This window comes from Neophocaena asiaeorientalis, unplaced genomic scaffold (genome assembly GCF_003031525.2).
Source record: "Neophocaena asiaeorientalis asiaeorientalis breed wild unplaced genomic scaffold, Neophocaena_asiaeorientalis_V1.1 scaffold317, whole genome shotgun sequence".
Taxonomy (NCBI): Eukaryota; Metazoa; Chordata; class Mammalia; order Artiodactyla; family Phocoenidae; genus Neophocaena; species Neophocaena asiaeorientalis.
In genome coordinates, this window is record NW_020173114.1 from 2,575,120 (window position 1) to 2,597,226 (window position 22,107).

The following is a 22,107-nucleotide window of genomic DNA, read 5'->3' on the forward strand; positions in this document are numbered from 1 at the left end:
CCACTGTGTTGCTCTTTCCAACATAGCCCCTGGCCCAAGGCTCAGAGCCACTCAGAGTGTGGTGGCGTCCCCCCAAAGCCTCCGGGAGTGAGCCTAGGAGAGATGAGAGCTAGGCTCTTCTAGGATCAGGGTAGTTATCTATGTGTGTTTACGTTCCAGTCACATTTTTTGTCTTCTCAAAATGTAGGGCCTGGGCACAGAAAGCTTTATAAGATACAGTGAGCAAGGCGATTTTGAAGTGGCCAGCCAGCCCTGGAGCAAGCAGCCGCAGCATGGGGACCGTGTGGGTCCAGCAGAAGGAGGCTAACCCCGCCATTGCTTTAGTCTCAAGGGGGAGTTCCTTACTACCACTCTCAGGAAATGAAGGATGATAAATCCAGCTGCTGCTTCCTGTTTCTATAATTCTGAGATTTATTGTTTTTAACGGGTAGAATGCTTTATTTTTAAACCAGTGGAAAATACCCTCAACCTGTTCCTTGTTAGTATTTCCTTAAAAACTAGATGTACTCACTTGGGCTTTAAAGGGTGTGTGTGTGTGTGTGTGTGTGTGTGTGTGTGTGCGCGCGCATCTGAAATTCCCATGATGCTGCCTGAGCTGGCTCACTGTCTGTTTTTCAACAACAGAAAGAAAACCAATTAATGCAGATTTTACTGGGCAGGAGCCTCTGTGTGAGATTGGTGACAGTCATTTAGAGGAGGCCTGTAATTTATATCAGTGGTATTACTATCATGCTTGTGCAATTCAGGTCTGGTTTTTCTTCTGCTTGTTGTTATATTATTAGTGAATAAAGACCTGAGTCATTTGAGAAACACACTACCTCCTCGCATGCCATAGTTCATGGAAAGTCGCCATTAGGTATAGGTTACCAGGCTGAAACTTGGTGGATTTGATTGTGTAACCAATGACTCCATAACTAAAAGTAATAGGTAGAAATATTTTCTCTAATGTCAATTTTTTTATTGCCTAATTTAAGAGAAAGAGAATGTGTATAGGAGTGCCAGTGGGGCATCATTTCAGAAGCACTAAAGGAAATTTATTCAGCAAAGTAGAATTTTAAGAATGTAGGAAATATAGCCAGTCCCCTTACTGAGTAAGAATATTACCTCTAATTTAAGCCCTTGGCCCCCTCCTTTAACAGTCCTGAAATCATAGCTATGGCAGTACTCTGTTCACAATGGGTAATTAGTACATGTTGCATTTAGGAACTTGCTGGCCAAATGACTTCTTTACACTTTTATAATTACTGTTACAGTTTATGTTAAATGAATTCAGAATAAAAAGGAAATCTTCATGACTTAAAGACAAGCTTACACTGGATATTTGGTCTGACTTTGTTAACATCTCCTGAAGATAAGTAAAATTGTGAGACTCTAACACTTATTAGAGGCCCATTCTAGTATACTTGGTGCTGTGGAAATCTCCAGTTCTAATCTCAGCTATGCCGTTTCCTTGTTGCAATGGTTTTTTTGGCCAAAAAAATGAAGTTGACACTATTTCTTTGTCTCTCAGTAGTTTGTAAGGATCAGATTAGTTGGAATCCATGCAAGTGCTTTTAAAAACTGAGGTGATGATAAAGACATTAGGTAATACTCTTATTAAGTGGCACTCGGGCTGTAAATTGTAATTTCACATTTCAGACTTTGCTCCTTGTGTCGTGAGGCAGCCTTTGAACACCACGGTTTTGTCTCCTTCGCTTAAGAGTTCCTTCTAATAACTTGTGAATTGGTGGGGGGTAGGATTTAATTTAATTTGAGCTAATCTCGAATTTAAAATAAGCTGAAGGGGGCAGTTATGGGCTTGGTAGGGGCAGTCAGATCTGGGTTTGAATCCTGGTTGACAGTATTTTAGCAGCATGTTCTTGGTCAAACTCAAACTTTCTAAACCTCAGTTTTTCTCTCAGTAAAATTAGAACAGTAATACTACTGCTCAGGGAGGATGTGACAATTTAATGAGCTTGAGTGTATGAGTGTTTGGTCACTCAGTAGGGATGGTGTTCTTGTCTCCTCCTGTATGTTTGCAGAAGTCTCAGTGTTGCATGGTGAGATGCAGCCTGAGGCTGCCACCCAAAGATGGTCTCCCCACCTCGTCTTTTCCCCCCGCATACTGCGGCCAGGGAAAGGAGGAGAAAATGAAGCTGCTTTAGGTCACTGACACTCTCCTTAGGGAATAGTAAATATTTCTTTTCCCACCTTCTTCCTTTCAGTGTAATCTGACTTGAGTTCTTTCAATGCTTGACCTTCAAAGGGAGTTTCAGTGGGTGAGAAAGCCTGACACTGTTTGGAATCCTTGAACGTATACAGAGCTACTCAGTCATATGTCCATGGGCTGTGTTTTCTTTTCAAAGTTACATGAGTTTTGGAATGATTTTTGTAAGGCACTTTTTTTTTTTCCTTTAGACTTTCCCTGAAAAGGACCTTTTAAAGTTTTATGACCGGCTAAATAATATGGTGGTTAGCAAGGTTAATGTTTACCAGCTCGCTGAAGGGAAAAGCAAACAATATATATCCAAACTCTGTTTAAGAATTTCCATAGAATTACGAATCCTTTAATCCTGATACCTTTATGTAGTCATAACAGCATACCTACTTGGGTGAGAGCTCCCAGTAGAAATGTGTTTACCGTGTATGGTTTAACTTTATGCTCGAAATGAGAAACAGACATATGAAAACATCTCTGTACTTTCTCACTCTGTTATTTTTAACTTCTAACTCCCTGCTCCTTTTCATCCTAAAAAATAGACCCTTCCATCAAACCTGCCTCCTCTTCTAGCTGTTTTCCCAGCCTTTTGTTTTCCTCCCCAGCCAAGAGAAGCGAATGTTCCCTTTCCCACTTACTGCTTGCCCACGGTGGGCCTGACTTCTTCCCGGAGAGAGCTTGGGCCAAATTCTCAGGGGACTCTCAGCTGCCAGACCCAGCAGTCACTTTCTTTACTCCTTAACTTCCTTGACTAGCTTGTGATAAGTGCTACTGCCTTCCAGTCTCTTCTTGAAGTGTTTGCCTCCTTTGGTTTCCGGGACAGAGTTCTCTTCTTCCTTCTCTGACCCTTTCTTCTCCCTCATCTTTGCTGAATCCTTTTCTTCTACCTGTGCCCTAAATGTTAGTCATCTCCAGGGTTCTTTGACCTTTTCTCTATATGGACTCTCCTAGGGTGGTCTCACCCTCCATATACTGATCAGTCATAAAATGTAATTCCATCCCAGGTCCTTCTCAGTAGTCCTGAGATGCAGGTCTGCTGACTACTAGACATCTCTACTTACACTTATTATACCAATTCTAGTTCTTGATGGTGAAAAATTGCATTTACCTGGAAATCATCTTGACTAGTAAAACTTTCTCATTTCCCTTCCTCCAGTCTTTCCTCCCTCTGGTCCCCCTTGCATACTCTGGATAGAATTCTTTCTAAACTGGAATGCTGATTTCATTACTCGCTTTGTTCAGACCCTTCAGGGGTTCCTTATTGTCTCTTTCTGATTTGGATCTGAGAAGGTTGCACATTCCCTGAGTCCTACTCCTGCAGAATCCCCCACCCTTTTGCGTTCTGGGAAACCACAAAGGAGTACTCACGAGTGAGTCTATCCAAACCTTTCTATTTCTAGATGCTTTTGTTTGAGAGGCATTTTTTAGTAATTTGAAATGTATTAATTGTGGCACCTGCTAAATCGCTCTGTCAGAGACCTCTAGTAGAATGGCTTAAATAAGATAGATATTTCCTTCTCATATAACAGCCCAGGTGTGAGCAGTCAAGGGCTGGCAGGACAGCTCTGCCATGAGCACATGGTCTCTGAGCTTGCGCCTGCTTCTCTATATTGTCAAGCCAGCAGGAAAAGGGGAAAAGGAAGGCCAAGTCCAGTAGCCTTGTCTATGTGGAGGTTACCAGGAAGTGAACAGTCACTTCTTCTCACAGCCTGTTTGTCCAGCTTCATCACATGGCCATCGCTGGTTGCAAACGAGGCTCCGAAACGTTATCTCTAATTGGCCGCAGTGCACCCAGCTAAACTGAGTGTCTGTTACTGAAAAGTAGAAAGGGAGAATGGTTTCTGGAAGATACTTAGTTCTCTTTATCACAGAAAGCAAGAACTATGTTGATTAAGAAGTCAAACTGGCAGAAAATGAGTGATCTTTTTGAAAAACTCATCTGGACCTTCTCTGGAAGGTTTCGGCAGTCGCAATATGTAAGTTATAGGATTCATTCAACACCTTCTACTGTTTTTCCTTCCCCTTCCAAAAAAAAAAATGTTTTTCAGGGTTAAGAATATATGAACAAAAAGGGCAGTTTGTAACTCTTATCCTCAACTAATGCATCTGTGGTAAAAATTGGTGGCACCTGAAACATGAGCATATATACAGAATAATGCTCATAGCGTGGAATTTCCCTCTGCACTCGCCATTTATATTTTCTCATTTAGTACAACTTTTGGTAGCATTTTATCACCGTCTTCAGAACATTTTCTGAAAGGTAATGTTGACAGATTCTTTCTCAGTGGTGTCAGCATTCATCTTGCCACCTTGTATTCTTCACTCTCAGATGTGTAAGCAAACGTCACCTATCAGTGTGTTGCATATTGGATCAGTTTCTCAGCTGGTGTGGCTTGGCACACAGGTAACAGCGTAAGTACCTGTTTGCTGAAATACAAATCCTCTTAGCCCCCAGTGCAGAGCACTCCATCCGGGAGCAGCTTCAGCACTTTTCCACTTTGTACAGTACAAATATTATCATTTTCTACAATATCCGATTGGGGAAAAGTGTAAGAAATGCTGTTTAGATGGTTTGTGTCTATTTCTTTTCCTTTTTTTTTCAATTCTACATTTCTTACTAGAAAGTAGTTGTGATATGTAACATGCTACCGTGATAAAAGGTCAGTCTCCATTCGTAAAGTAGTATAGACATGAGACATCAACTACTTTGAATTGACTATAGTGTCAAATAGCAAAGTTAGGATGTATCTACAGATTATTTGTCTAAAAAAGATCTAGACTTGTTCATACATGCCTTACATAACGGCATCAGATATTTCCAGCCCATGTGGCCCATACTTAGGGTGACAACAACTCCTGGTTTTCCTGGTAGAGTCCCAGTTATACCATAGCCTGGCATCTCACCTTGTTTAGCATTTGTCACTATCAAGAGTTTTCCAGTTCAGAAGGTGAATTATATGTCTACTCATGTTGCATATACCTGGTCTCAGCTATCACAGTTTTCTTGACAGTCAGATACTTTGATGTCGTTTTTAGGGCTGTTTACCCTAAATAATTCTGGGCAGGATGGTGTAGTGGTTCATGCTTCATCTTTTCAAGAATACCTAAGGTAGGCATGGGCAGATCTTTAAGATGTGGGAACACAAGGACTGTATCTATCTTGTTACATTATGTATATTCTCAACAACTATCACATCACCTAAAGCAAATATTTGTTGAAACTGTAAATGGTATGAACTTGATGGCTTCATGACAACAAAGGTTTTCTGAAGTCTCTGATGGGCAAGATAAGTTATCTTCAACTACAAATCCCTAATACCTAACACAATGTATAGTGTTTGAGAATGAATCGATGAATGATTGAACAGCCACTCTCAGTCTTAACATTGGCAGCCTCTACCTAGTGAGACTGGTCCATCAAGACAGGAGGCAGTATGTTTATAGTTCTCATGTGTTGCATGTAAAATTTACACAAATGAGGCAGTTGTTTCTTGGTTATAATGATTTGTTTTTACTGTTTTGGCTCTCATGAGAAAGAAAGGAAGATGAGATTTAATTGCTCCAAAAATGATCATACCTCAGAAGGATAAATTCTGTCACTTAGAAGATTTAGACCTTAGTTTACATCCAATATCTGATACTTTAGTCTGGAATTCCCAGTGAGTGTTCTAGGAATGAGTACCAGATGGCTGAAATATTAGTTCATTCATCAGCTGAAAGCCTTGGGCCTGACTGTGTTCACCCTGTTAAGTTTACCCAAAAGCATGTGAAAATGTCCTTTTCTCTGTGGGCCACGACATGAACTGGGCTGGGAAGTGCCATTAATGATCTCTACAATTAGAATAGTAGATACTTAAATAAATACATTGGCACCATTGGCACTCAAGCGTGTAACACAGTTTTTCAGAAATGTTACCTTGGGCCGTTTTTTCAGAGTTAAATAGATGCCATGCTTTAGCAGAAAGTAAATATCCCCAAATCTCCAGAGTCAAAGATCTTCATGTAATCTTCAAAGAAGCAACTCATCTGAGATAACTTACAGCATACTAAGTTAGAAATTATGTATTTTTATAATTAAAGTGATTATGTAAAGAAATTATGTACCTTCCCAATTCAAAAGGTTTAGGGATTTTTTACAAACTCTGGACTGCTCAATTGTGATTCCATTTTATAGTGTCACTGATTATTTATAAATGGGGCAAGTGTTATAAATTATAACACATGACCGTGGCTCTCTGTTACAGCTCCGTTAGTTTGTTATAATTTGGGGGAAAGGAGAAGAGCATGAATTCCATGCACATCTTAGCTAGTGAAAGTCTTCCGGTTAAGCGTCCTATCAGACCTGCTTTTCTAAAGATCATTTGTAATTTTCACATATAGATGCTAAGTCCTTAGAAACAAGATTAAGCAAATTGAATATGAATAAACACTCCTTTGAAATAGAACAAAAGTGATATTCCACCAAGTTTACCAATTTATCATGACTAATTCTAAAATAAGGCCTTGTTTGCATTCCTCTAAAAGGCTAACCCTTTGGGGTCATTTTTAGTCAACTCTAAGATGGTTTCTAATGTTGATAATGAATTACACTATAATAGAGATTATGTTATCAAAGGTCATTCATGATTTTTAAGAGTTTTGATTGTCCTTTATCTCTGCGGTATTTGATTTACACCTTTATTCTCTTGAAGTCAGCTCCTCCTTATCTTAGTTTTCTTGATTTTCTTTTCTCTCTTTTCTTCATTATTTTTTTTTCACCCTCAAAGCCTTCATGGTCCTTTTTCCTCCCTGTTGCCACCACATTTCAATCCTGGGTTTTCCTCAAGGTCTCCCACCTTCCCCAATTTTTTGGACATCTAGGGCCAATTTTGGCAAGTATTTAGTGTGGGAGCATCCTACTATGTGCTTAACGTTATACTGGGTGATTTGGTATCTGGTCACAGTGGTATTTTATCCCCACTTCACTGATAAGGAAAACAAAGGCCCAAGTTTACACAGCAAGTGATGTGAGACATTGTGTTCCTGTTTTACAGTTGAATTGGTAAGAGGTGGAGATGGGATGAAATCTCAGGCAGGCTGTCTCCTTAAGCCACGTTCTTATCCATCATGCTACCAACTTGTTAAGAATTGAATTCCGTTTTAAATTACTAGCTCAGAAAAAGACTCTAGATTATTTGCGCATAAATTACACCATTTCCTGATTATCTTTGTACACGTTTAAAATATTTAGTTTTGTTCTCATACTATTACCCCTTATACCTTTGCTCCACCTTTATTGCTACCCTACTGTTTGGCTATTGTTTACTTATAAAATGTAAACTCATCTTAATATTGACCTAAAGAAAGCACAGTGAAGAATGAAACTATGCTGCCTTCCCGTCTCCCTTAAAAGATATAATAAAGGGTTTTTATTTTTGTTTTTTTTAACTGTTCTGTGTAGTTTATCCCAGAAACCAGATTTTATCAGCATGAATAATCACAGGCTTTGATCACAGGTAGGATTCTTACGGTATTATATGCTGGCTCCCTTTTGATTATGTGGCATATAATGTTCAGTGAAATACATCATATGTATGTGTTCTCCAAATATAGATGAATGCAGACTATTTGGGGTTTTAAAATTGTGCTTCACCCCAGAAGTATTACAAAAAGATAGCTGTCAATCATCTGTATGTTGATAACACTAAAGTAATGTTTTTCAAACTATCTAAGCTTATAGATTTCATGGCCAAGTATGTGAGGGCTTATATTTCTTTTCATTTATTATATATAACCTACCTACTTTTTAAAAGGACTTGAAGAAAAAGAAAAGAATAAAGGATTCTGGAAGATGTATGAGGGGAAAAAAAGGATTTGAAGGGCTTATGAGAAAAGATTCAGTTACAATAAAACCATGTAAATGGATGTAAAAGAAGAAGGGTATGGAACAGTAAGTAGAGAATTAAAAGACATCTGGGAGTCAACCTTGACACCTTTCTCTCCTTCATCCTCCCCATCCAATCTGTTGAGTCCTGCTGTTATTTCTTTGGCCTGTTAGCTCACAAATCCACCCGTCTTACTCACTTAGTTCTCCATCAGTCACAGCCTAGTCTTTCCCTCCGTCCTTTGCCCAGAGCAGTGCAGTAGCTGCCTTCTTCATCTCACATCTTCCCTCACTGACCTGTACACGAGGCCTGCAGTAATCTTTTCAGAGACACAAATCTGACTTAACCCACCTCCTCCCTCCACTAAAAACACATCAGTGGCTTCCCACTGCCCTTAGGTTGATGCCATCAGAAACGCTCACACGGCCTCATCTCCTACCACCCGTTCTTCTCACTCCCCAAGCTCCAGGCCACTGACCTTCTTTCAGTTCCTCAGTATTGTCTGCTCTCCCTCTCTCTCCACACGGCCTTTGGACGTTCTGGTCCAGCCCATCGTGCACTCTTTCTTCACCCCTCACGTCAGTCCTGATTTCCTCCTCAGTCTTACTGGCGGAAAGTCCCGTGTTATCCGCCTTCATAATCCCAGGCAAGCAGGGAAGGTCTGGCTTTTCTGGAATCTGAAATTGGGGGAAGAGCCCTCTTTAAGAAAAAGAACACCAAGTTAGAGACATAAAAGTAGGTGCAGGGCCTTGAAAGGGGCCTGTGGAAGGAAGGTGTCCTGAAGCTTGAGTTTTCACTGCACAGCAAATCTGCCTCTGCCTGTTCCTCTTCTTGGTAGCTCTTCTCAGTTGACCATTTTCTATATCCAGTTACAGGAACATTTCTCTCTGTGAGAAAGGAAATACGCCTGAATTTGCTCACCAAGTTTTCTCCAGGAATGTGCCTCATGTTAGTACTTCAGTATACAGTATATATTTCATGGGTGAAGGGATGAGTAAGTGAATAATTAAATGAAGACTCAGGGGCTTCCCTGGTGGCGCAGTGGTTGAGAGTCTGTCTGCCGATGCAGGGGACACGGGTTCACGCCCCAGTCCGGGAAGATCCCACATGCCGCGTAGCGGCTGGGCCCGTGAGCCATGGCCACTGAGCCTGCACGTCCAGAGCCTGTACTCTGCAACGGGAGAGACCACAACAGTGAGAGGCCCACGTACCGCAAAAAAAAAAAAAAAAAATGAAGACTCAGGCTAAGAGTTAATGTTTATAATACATATATAAAATTTAGCCAGATTTCTTGAAAGCCAAAGCTAAGTGGAGAACATCTGGATTCCACGGCTCTTCATATCAGTAATCATGAAAGACAAACTTCTTTTCACAGCTAGTAGTAAAGATGTATTTGTATAGGGTTCTTTCTATAAAACAGCTTACTGAACACAGTGAATAATAACAGTGGCTAATCTTATTAAGCACTTACCGTTCTGGGCACTTGCTCAACACTTTGACACGGTTTTCTGATTTAAGTGTTTATCGACTCTAGTAAACTGTGTGTGTGCACAGTTAGATACAATCAGAACTTCCGCATCCATTGCCCAGGGGGAAGGGCAGCAAACTCCCCGGCGGACAAGGAGAAGGAAGGCCTGAGGCTCTGGCAGCTTCATTATCTCATATAATGAAGAGTTTGCCTCTCTGGCGCTCCTTCCTCTCTGGCCTTCTACATCACCTGGCTGTGTGTTTAATTGGTGCTCATTTGCCTCTGCCCTAGAGTTCACACTGGCTTGTCACCTGCTGTCCATCAGAAATCAGATCTCAGTCTTCTGTCCTGGTCAAGGTTTTGAAGGTTTTAAAGACAAATTTACCTGTGTCTTTTTGTTTTCCTGTAAAATGTTTAATTATGAGCCAAACTGCATGCAGATGGTCTATGAGAATGAGTTACCTTCAGAATAACCTGTTCCAAACAATTGTGTACTACCGCCCATCTGGACATTGAAGAACGCCTGTCAGAACTGGTCATTTTGACTTTGGCATAATTAATAGTGACCTTACGTGTCGCTGTAATTAATAGTGGCAGCATTTGGCTCCCAGGTTCAGTGCCTTCTGAGCCCTCTCCTAGAATGCTGTTACAGGGCTGCGTGATTCATTCAGTTACAGACCTTTATTAAGTGCCTGTCCTGTGCCATGCCCTGGGGACATGCAGATGGAAGAAACTCTCCTCCCTTTAGGTTAGGGATTCAAACCCAGGTGGAGGGAGAAAGGGAACTAGCCAGACTGATGGAGCTCCCAGTTCAGAAGGGTCATGAGCAACCATTGTCTAACTCTGCATACGTTTTTCGTACTGATGGCTAAGGTCCCTAATAAACTGCGAAGTAGCTTTTTTTAACTAAATAAGCTACCTATCCAAGGTACACTGTATCAATGTCTGAGTATCTTTTCCTAACTTCAAGAAGTGTTTTGAGAGTTAGTAAGTAGAGCACTGGGTCAAGGTACCCACATGCTTTCTAGCAGTCTTTACCAAACCAGGAATAAAAAACGCTGGGCTCCCAGCTGTCCATATCCAGAGCAGATATCCGTGGGTTTGTCATCAGAGGGGCATTCTGTCCCAAAGACAGCTGGAAGAGAATGTGGCAGACTTCCCAGAACCATGGAAAGCTGCTAGGGTTTCAGGGAGCTCCATCCTAGTTCACTTCCCTTAGCCCAGTTTCAGGCACGTGCCGGACATACTCTAGAGAAGCAAGATTGAAGGTGAGTGACCTTAAAAGGAAAATGGTCATTTTGGGTCTAAGTTTCTATCTTACAGATGGAAAGAAGCAGCAGAAATGCAAATAAAGCTCCCCTTAGAAATCCCACTGGCTGCCTAGTAAACTGGGTGAAATTATGATTATAAAGGTTTGACCAGACACTTAGTTCTGATCTTGGGATGGCTTTTTCTGGATCCCTTATTAAGATCCGTTAGCTGCTGGCTCTCTTTTTAGGGGCTAGTCAACCATTTGCCTATTATCTCTTTTTTCTGTTTGTATTTACTCCAGGCTGCTTTCTCAGTCAGGACAGCTACTTTATTATTATTATTCCCCTTTTTATCTCTAGGATCTGTATCCAGCACACAGAGTATACTCCATAAATATTTGTTGAATAAAATGAAGTTTCTAGTAGGGGGTATATTAAGAGAGTCCTGTAGGTCCTGAAGCATTTCTGAAATTCTGTTGGCCAGAGTTTGTGGTTAAGGGGAACGCTAGTGATAATTTGTAGAAGAGACTCTGATGTTGTGTGGAACAAAATGTGGAAGCCATTGATTTAGAGGCTTTTCCGTATTGTTCCTTGAATAATATCTCATTTCTAGCTCTCAAACATGGGACTTGACTTTTAAAATCAAAAGCTACAAGAAAAAGCAAAAAAGTTCACAACAGTGTGTTAACTCATTTGTTATATTTCCTGAGATATTTTGCCTTAGGTCTACTAAAGTGTATTTAGAGTTACATTTCTCAGCTTTGAGCTTTGAAGTAAATTTTCTCTGTGAATAGCAGTACTCTAGAGAAAAACCTCCAATAGGTACTAAAGTATACTTTGTATAAAGTTCTTTTTATAGTTAACAAGTTCTGAAATTTTTATAGTCCTCTACTTTCAGGCATTAAATGGATGGCTTTTGCCCAGTGTGGAATCTGATTTTGATAGAGTTTATATAAGAAGTTTCCTGAAAACTCTGGAATTTTTTTCTTTAAATATTTTTTTCAGTTATTTTTGAGGTATCTAAACCAAAGTAGTGTTAGAAGAAAACTACTTTTAAAAGTATAATTTCTTATCATAATCTTTAAGAGGGAGTAACACTAATTGTTTCATTTGTATACAGAATTATATCAACTATAGAGTATCTTGTATAATTGTAATCCATAACTGTTAACACTTATATAATACCAGTAATACAGAGCTCTGTTGGAAAAAAACTGAATCATTCCTTCTCATTCTATATGTGAAGCATTTATTTTCTTTAACTATATGAATTTTAGGTACCTGAATTGGGTATGGTGTGTGTGTATCCATGCGCTCGTGTATGCTGGGTGTTGAGGAAGAGTTATTCGTAGTGAGTGTGTAGCTTATTACCTCTTATGAACTTTAATTTGTTTTCCTTTTACTTATTTCTGTGTAAGATTTGAGAACTTGATCCTCACCAGTCTCTTGGGTATTCTCCCATTTTCCCAGTTTGACCAAGAAGGCTGATTGTTTTTTCACAGAACACTGTAAAAAGAAAATGAAAGTTGGTATTTGATCGGGTAGGGAACTCGTACCTAGGTGGGAAGTGTATGTATTAGATTGATTAGTCAAGCTATTTGCTGCTTCTTACGTTAAACCCTTTTCATTAAATGACATTTCAAAGCCATTTGACTTTCTTCCTTTTAATAGGGGTACGAAGACCTAGTGCAGATGGGACGAGATTTTTAAGTTTTAATAGTGATCATATTTTTCTGTTTTAATGCTAGACTTTCTCTGTGTGCTAATAATAATCTCATTAGTGTAAGTTTTCCAGCAAACACTACCACGTTTATACTGCTAATAAACAGGAAAGAAAGGGCAAGATTTGAGTCCTGGTCTCTTTGGCATCAAAGTTGTGCTCTTTCTAGTATAATATGCCACCTCCTAATATAAGAAATTTTAATTGAAATGTTTTTGAATAAATGAAATTGAATGCAAAGTTTTATTGTCAATCATTTATTACAGAATGAATTCTGTGAACATAGTGTTACATGCTAGTTCAAAATTCAAGAAATTGGCCCAGCCATTTTCAGTTAAAGACTGATTAAGATGGGCTTGCTTTCACCTTAATGATGCTTTTTCTGCATTCAGATTTAGCAAACATCTTTGGGGGCTTAACTTTGTGTCAGACCCTGAACTGGTATTTCCAATACATGACCCACATGACCCTGAGAGGTGTTGATATCAAGATTTTATAGGTGAGGCATGGATGCTTAGAGAGGATAAGTAAAATGCTAAAGATTTTTCTCCAGAACCAGTTCAGTTCAATCATAACATAGCAGCCATCTAAAAACATGTTTGAACTTAGAATATACATAGTCTAGCATGAGTATCTACAATTAGGCTATAATCCTATCTACTTTCAGTTTCCTATTTCAGTTGAGAGTCTGTTTAGACAATAAAATTAACAAAGATTGAGGTCTAGCTCCTAAATTTTAATAGTTTTACCGGGATATAGTTCATATACCATACAATTCACCCATTTGAGGTGTACAATTCAGTGTTTTATAGTATATTCACAGGTTGTCAGGTTCAGGGTTGTTCTGAACCAATTGGTTATTGGTTTATTCCATTATTATTGGCCGTAAGATAAGAAACAGAATCACATATCATAAACTAATATAGCTCCATTCTTTTATTTTCTGATTCATCTTTGTCCAGCCAAAGTCCAATAACATTCCCCTTTCAGTTCTAGTACAAAAAGCTTCCTCAACTTCCATGAGAAATGTTTGCTTACAGGAATATTAAGCTGATTTTCATATGTGCCATGGAGAAGTCTTGGAATGTGAAATCCACTTCCTTATAATGTAATTCTTTAAGTTCTTTGCAACAGACATATAAAGGAGAGCCCAGAGCATGTATGCAATTAGTACTTATTAATGTGCCTTCCTCAGGTTAAAAAAAAAAATCCCCTAATAACCATTTATAGCCATTCTGAGTCCTGACTCACTAAAGAGATCAAGCCTCAAGATAACTAGGTACGATCTCCTCTCTCATTGACTTGACTTTTAGATTAGAAAGTCACCTGAGGATCATAATAGACTTAATACACTATATTATATGAATGTGTATTTAACGTCCTTTGTACACACACACATACACAATGTATGAAAAGCAACTTTTATTTTCAAAGTGCCACTGCATCTCTAATTCAGTTAGTGGTTGAAGCACTCCCAGTTCTGCACCCAGTTTTTGATAGGTGAAATAGGAGAACGGACGCATTAGTTGAAGTCCCATGTTCGAGATAAGAGCTAGTCGGTGGCTGACATTGCAGGAAAGTACTGGTTTCCTGCCTATGGCCCAGGCACTTCCTTATAACTGCATTTAAACCATCTATGCCTTGGTTTCCATCTCTTGGCTTACCCATTAAATGTGATACCTATTGAGGGGCATACTAGACTAATAATAGAATGACATTAGAGTTATTTGTAGGTTCTATAACATAATTTCTCCCATGTGTCTATGTCATTGACTTGCTACTTCTTCTGCCAAAATTATATTCCCACCACCCCGTGGCAGTCCCCATCCTTCCAGTCTCATCTGAAAAACCAGATCTTTGTGAAATCCTCCCACTAACCAAATGCAAATGTGAGTTTTCCCTGTCCTGTGCCTCTCCTATACCTTGCATTAACCAGGTCAGCAATTTTCTTACCATGTCATAATAGCACACTTATTGCTTGTCATCCCCCATTAGACTGGGAGCTCCTTGACGGGCCATTTCTATCTTCTCCATGGTGCCTGACTTGCAGTTTTCTTGAATTGTGAGTCAGTGTCATAAAAGGTTGTTTTAGGGAAGGTGATGATTACATAATTTCACTCCTCTGTCTCTTCAAAGCCAAGGACAACAGTGAGAAGGTCTTTCCTTCAACGGCCAAGCCTTAGCCAACAGCTCAGTCATTGGATGACAGCGTGATAGAGAAAGAGGTCTGAAATGAAAGATTCTGTTAGCTCTGTCACTTAATTGGCTCGGGAAGGTCATTTAAGATGTTTGTGCCTCAGGTTTCCTCATATCCTTGGGCAATAGTAACGCCTAGTTCACTGGGTTATTGTGAGAATCAATTGAGATATTTTATGGCAAAGTAGCTTGCAAACTGTAAAGCACTCCAAACATGAGAAGTAAAGAAAAGAGATGATAGAATTTGGTAGAAAGACCAGGTGGTTTGGCCTTAAATGAGGTTTTAAATCCAGACTCCACCACTAATTATTTGACTTCCACAACTTAACTCCTATGAGCCTATTTCTTTACTTGTCAAGGGGAGGTAATAACACTTTGGCAACTTAGAGGAATGTTGTGAAGGTTAGATGGAATTCAGGCAGTGTTCCACTTGTGTTCTGTCTGTATACGTTCAACTGTTACCAGCCAGAGCTTTTGTACATTGTACATTCATACCCCTGCACCCTCTTTTCTGTGGCAGATTGTACCCCAGGGAGAGCAGGCCCTTTCTCTCAAGCAAGGGGAGGCTGCCGGAGAAGGTTACGGGTTCACCTGGCCTTTGACCCCAGCCAGCCTGGGGGTGCCTTGGGACGGGGTGAGGCAAAGCCTCAGTCTCGTGTCCCAGCACATTCCTAGGGCAGCTGTTTCTGCTACAGCTTCTTTTACCATTTCTTTTTGAAACTCCATATTGAAGTGGAAGCATGCATACGAAAAAGGCACAGAGCCTCAAGTGTACAGATCACGTTTTATGAACCGAATATGCCCTTGTAACCAGACCATTCATTCTTGTTGCTGTCTGATGTTCCACTTTGTAAATATACCACATTTCATTTTCCCGTTCTAGCGCTAATGGGCATTTGGATAGCTTCCATTTTAGGGCTGTTTCAAAGAGCGCTGCTGGGAATGTTCTTGTTCGTGTCTTTTGATGAGTATGTGTATTTCTCATGGGTATATAGTTAGCAGTGGGATTGCTGGGCAATAGAGTTTGCATATATTCAGCTTTGGTAGATATTAAAGCAAAAACTTGCCAACACAGTTATATGAATTCACACTCCCAGCAGCAGTGTTTAAGTGTTCTAACTGCTCCACATCCTCACATCCTTGGTATTACCTGTCTTTTTGATTTTAGGAGTTCTGGTGGATATTATAAGATTGTGTAGCATTTTAGAAATAGAACCCTTCCCTCAGCCCCCAAACCTCAACTTTAATCCATTCATTTTCAGGAATGTGCTGTGTACAAAAGCAGGGGATTGTATCAGATGCAAAGCTCCTGATACGGTGCTTGGTATATGGAGGGAAGATGACAAATGATAGCTGCTATCATCATCATCATCATCATTACTCAATGCCTTCTCTGTTCCTAAGGGGAGAGAATAGGGCACGGTAGATACAAAGGTGAATAAGACATAGTCTCTACCCAGGAGGAGCTCAAGAGCTAGTTGAAGAGACTAACACTGGAAATAGATTATTTTTAGACAGCATGATAGGAGCTTGAGAAAGAGGTAGTGCTTGAGCTGGGACTTGAAGAATACATCAGAGTTCAACAGAAAGAAAAAAAAGGAAATGGGATGGAGGAAACGGCAGGGCCCCAAAACGCTTGTTGGGGAGTGGCAGCGTGGACTGCGTGCTGGAAGAGAAAAGCCATCTGACGCTGGAGTCGTTGCATGCTGGTGTTGGTTGTTCAGGTGTTATCGCCCTTGAAGGGATGTGCTGGGCCGAGCTGGTGACCATTCAGGGTCAATGTGACATTATGGTACTCTACTGCCGTGTTCTCTGCCTCCCACCTTTTTTACCTTTTCTTCCTCCTCTAGGAAAGTAATCAGCCTCCTCTTCTCTCTCCTGGGATCAAAACCTGTCCCAGGGCTTCCCTGGTGGCGCAGTGGTTGAGAGTCCACCTGCCAATGCAGGGGACACGAGTTCGTGCCCCGGTCCGGGAAGATCCCACATGCCGTGGAGCGGCTGGGCCCGGGAGCCATGGATGCTGAGCCTGTGCGTCTGGAGCCTGTGCTCCGCAACGGGAGAGACCACAACAGTGAGAGGCCCGCGTACCGAAAAAAAAAAAAACCTGTCCCAAGTACAATGTGCTTGAAACTACCGTTGACACTATGACAGCTGTAAGATGTCCCTGGTTACAAGAATCCCACAGTTTCTTTGCTGTGTGGTCCTTTAACTTTTTATGTTGAGGAGTGGCTTAGAGTTTTTATTCTTTTTTTTTTTTTTCGGTACGCGGGCCTCTCACTGTTGCGGCCTCTCCCGTTGCGGAGCACAGGCTCAGCGGCCATGGCTCACGGGCCCAGCCGCTCCGCGGCATGTGGGATCCTCCCAGACCGGGGCACGAACCTGTGTCCCCTGCATCGGCAGGCGGACTCTCAACCACTGCGCCACCAGGGAAGCCCCCGAGTTTTTATTCTTACTTGGGTCCAGGTTGCTTGTAATGGCAATTAAGTTTAATAAAATGCTCTTCTGCCTAATACAATATATAGACCGTGAATAAATGTTCTTCAGGAATTTTGATGTTGATGATGATGATGGTGATAAAGGTGATGATCAAGAACCTGTACAGTGTTTCACTGGTTGAGCATCAGCTGTGTTTCAGGCATTGACTGTATAGCAGTAAGGAAAACGGACATGATCCCTGTCCCCATGAAACTTATTATCTTATGGGGGATCAGACAAGTGAACAGTTGGTTCTGCCAGTGTGATGAGGGCTGTGATGGATAGAGGTACAGAGTCCTGTGGGAGCACATCAGAGAAACACCTCACCCAGACTAGGGATCAGGGAGGGCTTCCTGGGAAAGGCAACAGAAACCTGATAGCCTCATGAAGGAATGAGGAGGAAGTATTCCAGGTAGAGTAAACGATGCATAGGAGGAGCACGATGCAAGGGAGAATGGTTGGTTGGAGAAAATGGAAGAAGAAACTAGAAAAAGAAAGCATTTTCTCATTTAATGTTTTCACTTGCATCTGTGTCATAATGTCTTTTGTTCGCCTGTTTTCTAGGAATGTTTACCCTTGCGGAAGTTGCTTCACTTAATGACATTCAACCAACTTACCGAATCCTGAAACCATGGTGGGACGTGTTTATGGATTACCTGGCTGTCGTTATGTTGATGGTAGCCATCTTTGCAGGAACCATGCAACTTACCAAAGATCAGGTGGTCTGCTTGCCAGTATTGCCATCTCCTGTAAATTCAAAGGCACACACACCACCAGGAAGTGCCGACGTTACCACCAACATCCCGAAGATGGAGTCAGCCACAGACCAAGACCAAGATGGGCGGATGACAAATGAGATTTCCTTTGGCGCATCTGCTGTGACACCTGACATACCTCTCAGAGCCACATATCCTCACACAGATTCCACGGTTCCAAATCAGGAGGCAAAGAAAGACCCAGCAGGCCGAAAAACAAACTTGGATTTTCAGCAATATGTATTTATTAATCAGATGTGTTACCACCTGGCCCTTCCGTGGTATTCTAAGTACTTTCCGTACCTTGCTCTTATACATACTATTATTCTCATGGTCAGTAGCAACTTTTGGTTCAAATATCCCAAAACATGCTCAAAAGTAGAACATTTCGTTTCAATATTAGGAAAGTGCTTTGAATCTCCTTGGACTACTAAAGCGTTGTCTGAGACAGCATGCGAAGACTCGGAGGAAAACAAGCAGAGAATAACAGGTGCCCAGACTCTACCAAAGCACGTATCTACCAGCAGTGATGAAGGGAGCCCCAGTGCCAGCACCCCAATGATCAGCAAAACTGGCTTCAAATTTTCAGCTGAAAAGCCCGTGATTGAGGTCCCCAGCATGACCATCCTGGACAAAAAGGACGGGGAACAGGCCAAAGCCCTGTTTGAGAAAGTGAGGAAGTTCCGTGCTCACGTGGAAGACAGTGACTTGATCTATAAACTCTACGTGGTCCAAACAGTTATCAAAACAGCCAAGTTCATCTTTATCCTCTGCTACACTGCAAACTTCGTCAATGCGATCAGCTTTGAACACGTCTGCAAGCCCAAAGTCGAGCACCTGACGGGTTACGAGGTGTTTGAGTGCACCCACAACATGGCATACATGCTGAAAAAACTGCTCATCAGTTACATATCCATTATTTGCGTTTATGGTTTTATCTGCCTCTACACTCTCTTCTGGTTATTCAGGATACCTTTGAAGGAATATTCTTTTGAAAAAGTCAGAGAAGAGAGCAGTTTCAGTGACATTCCAGATGTCAAAAATGATTTTGCGTTCCTTCTACACATGGTAGACCAGTATGACCAGCTGTATTCCAAGCGTTTCGGGGTGTTCTTGTCGGAAGTCAGTGAAAATAAACTGAGGGAAATCAGTTTGAACCACGAGTGGACATTTGAAAAACTGAGGCAGCACGTGTCACGCAACGCCCAGGACAAGCAGGAGCTCCATCTGTTTATGCTCTCAGGTGTGCCCGATGCTGTCTTCGACCTCACAGACCTGGATGTGCTAAAACTCGAGCTGATCCCAGAAGCTAAAATTCCTGCTAAGATTTCTCAGATGACTAACCTCCAAGAGCTTCACCTCTGCCACTGCCCTGCAAAAGTGGAACAGACTGCTTTTAGCTTCCTCCGTGATCACTTGAGATGCCTTCACGTGAAGTTCACCGACGTGGCAGAAATTCCCGCCTGGGTGTATCTGCTCAAAAACCTTCGCGAGCTGTACTTGATAGGCAACTTGAACTCTGAAAACAATAAGATGATAGGACTTGAATCCCTCCGAGAGTTGCGGCACCTTAAGATTCTCCACGTGAAGAGCAATCTGACCAAAGTCCCCTCCAACATTACAGATGTGGCTCCGCATCTCACCAGGTTAGTCGTTCATAATGACGGCACTAAACTCCTGGTACTGAACAGCCTTAAGAAGATGATGAATGTCGCCGAGCTCGAGCTCCAGAACTGTGAGCTAGAGAGAATTCCACATGCTATTTTCAGCCTCTCTAACTTGCAGGAACTAGATTTAAAGTCAAATAACATACGCACAATTGAAGAAATCATCAGTTTCCAGCATTTAAAGCGACTGACTTGTTTAAAACTGTGGCATAATAAAATCGTTACCATTCCACCCTCCATCACCCACGTCAAAAACTTGGAGTCACTTTATTTCTCTAACAACAAGCTCGAATCCCTACCTGTGGCAGTGTTTAGTTTACAGAAACTCAGATGCTTAGATGTAAGCTACAACAACATTTCCATGATCCCAATAGAAATAGGATTACTTCAGAACCTGCAGCATTTGCATATCACGGGGAACAAAGTGGACGTTCTGCCAAAACAGTTGTTTAAATGCATTAAGTTGAGGACTTTGAATCTGGGGCAGAACTGCATCACTTCCCTCCCAGAGAAGATCGGTCAGCTCTCCCAGCTCACCCAGCTGGAGCTGAAAGGGAACTGCTTGGACCGCCTGCCAGCCCAGCTGGGCCAGTGTCGCCTGCTCAAGAAGAGCGGGCTTGTTGTGGAAGATCACCTTTTTGACACCCTGCCACTCGAAGTCAAAGAAGCATTGAATCAAGACATAAATATTCCCTTTGCAAATGGGATTTAAACTGAGATCAGATGTGCACATCCGTGTGCAGGAACAACTTCCTAGATGGCAAGTGCTCATGTACCAGTTATTGCAAGATAATGCATTTTAGGAGTAGATACACCTTTAAAAATACAACAGAGAGGATGCATAGAAGGCTGATAGAAGACATAACTGAATGTTCAACGTTTATAGTGTGTTAAGTCATTCACTTCCAAATCTTTTTCTTTTTTCTTTTGGGGAAAGGGAAGGAAAAATTATAATCACTAATCTTGGTTTCTTTTTAAATTGTTTGTAACTTGGATGCTGCCGCTACTGAATGTTTACAAATTGCTTGCCTGCTAAAGTAAATGATTAAATTGACGTTTTCTTACTATACCACCTTTTTTGAGGTGTCTTGATTTACTTTGCTTAATTGGTGCAATAGTCCTTTAGCTCAGACCTCTGAAGGCGTATCAGGTCCGATCTTGTAAATTTAGATTCGCTGAAATACTGATTTCTTTTTTGTTTTAATTTCAAGCACCTCAAATAAGCACTTCTTATAATATTTAACTGGTGCTACCGCTTCTGAGAATCCCATTTTATAGATTTTACACTCTGAAAGGCCTGGAATGCAGTAAAAGTGTGTAGGTCGTCGAGGGAGTTTGTTTGTTTGTTTGTTTGTTTTCTAAGAATAAATAACAAGAAAAAATAAAAGAATGCTCTCCTTACTCATAGCTGTTTTTCCATGGTCTGGAGTTCTGGTTATATGATACATTTTTCTATCACTACTATAGAGCTGCCAATAAATAGAAAATGTTATTTTTAAATAAATTTAATTACAGGCAAAATAAAAATTTAATGGCTTGATGACTAACATCCTTCCAGTATATCACCATTTGGAAGATAACACAAATTCAGAGCAAGTATCATTAAATTACTTGCCCTTTCTACTGTTGTGGGGGAAAAAATAGGATTTGTAGTTTATTGAGTTGGAAAACTGACTATATTTCTATTCATTTTAGTGACAGGCTGTACTTCCTGTGTTTGTCTGCGGCTAGGAGGGGTCATGTCCGGGGAAATGCTGGCAGAATATACTTTTTGGATGATAGTTTTTCCTTCTTTATCTAACTTACAAAGTGGCTAAACCCATCTCAGAAAATCAAAATATTCCATGCCACCTGTGTGGGTATTGGTTGACAGGTATTTCATAGGCCATTCTACAGGAGTGTTGTTTCAAGAGAAGAGAACTGTCTGGCACTCTAGGTAACAAAGTAGTGTCCTCTCCATATAAGACTGGACTCATTTAGTGAAACAGTGGATAGTCTCTTGTCACACCTTAGCGTGGCTTGAAGGATTTTGCAGAGAATGTGAAAAGATGGACTCAACATTCTTGCTTTTCCTCCCCAAAATTGATCTCGGGCTACTGGCCTGTTGGAAGCGGTGGTGATCTTTGCTTGCCATAGAGCTTCTAAATACCTCGAGAAGTAGTATCGCTAATAGGAAAGGCTGCAGCCACTGTGGCTGAGTTAGCAGCTGACCCCAGCCCCAGCATCCTGGCTACTCCCTCTCCTCCTAAAAGACTTGAGGTAGAAAGAAGACTAGCTTATAAAAGCCCAAGTTTAGAAAATCGGAGGGCAGAGGCGGATTTTTGGTGTAAGCACATTCTCTCCCAGGTACACATCCTCCATTTCTCTCAGCATTCACTGATTGATTTCGCTGGTATTGATTATGTACCTACTTTGTGCCTTGCAAGTTCAAGGAACTGGGGATTAACTGTTGGAATAAGTCACAGCCCCTGGCTACGTGGAGGTTTATAACAAAGCGTGGGAGATCATATCAATT

The 22,107-nt window shown here is 41.1% G+C and overlaps 1 protein-coding gene across 3 annotated transcripts in view; it reads left to right on the top strand.

The window, feature by feature from the left end:
• LRRC8D (leucine rich repeat containing 8 VRAC subunit D) overlaps positions 1 to 20,979 on the top strand; it is a 111,237-nt gene extending 90,258 nt beyond the window's left edge. For all 3 annotated transcript variants that reach the window (XM_024743568.1, XM_024743567.1, XM_024743566.1), the window contains one exon: positions 17,735 to 20,979. In XM_024743568.1, coding sequence (XP_024599336.1) covers positions 17,737 to 20,304 — 2,568 coding nt within the window. In that variant the 5' untranslated portion in view covers positions 17,735 to 17,736 and the 3' untranslated portion in view covers positions 20,305 to 20,979. The remainder of the gene's footprint in view (positions 1 to 17,734) is intronic.
• Positions 20,980 to 22,107: the final 1,128 nt, after the last annotated feature.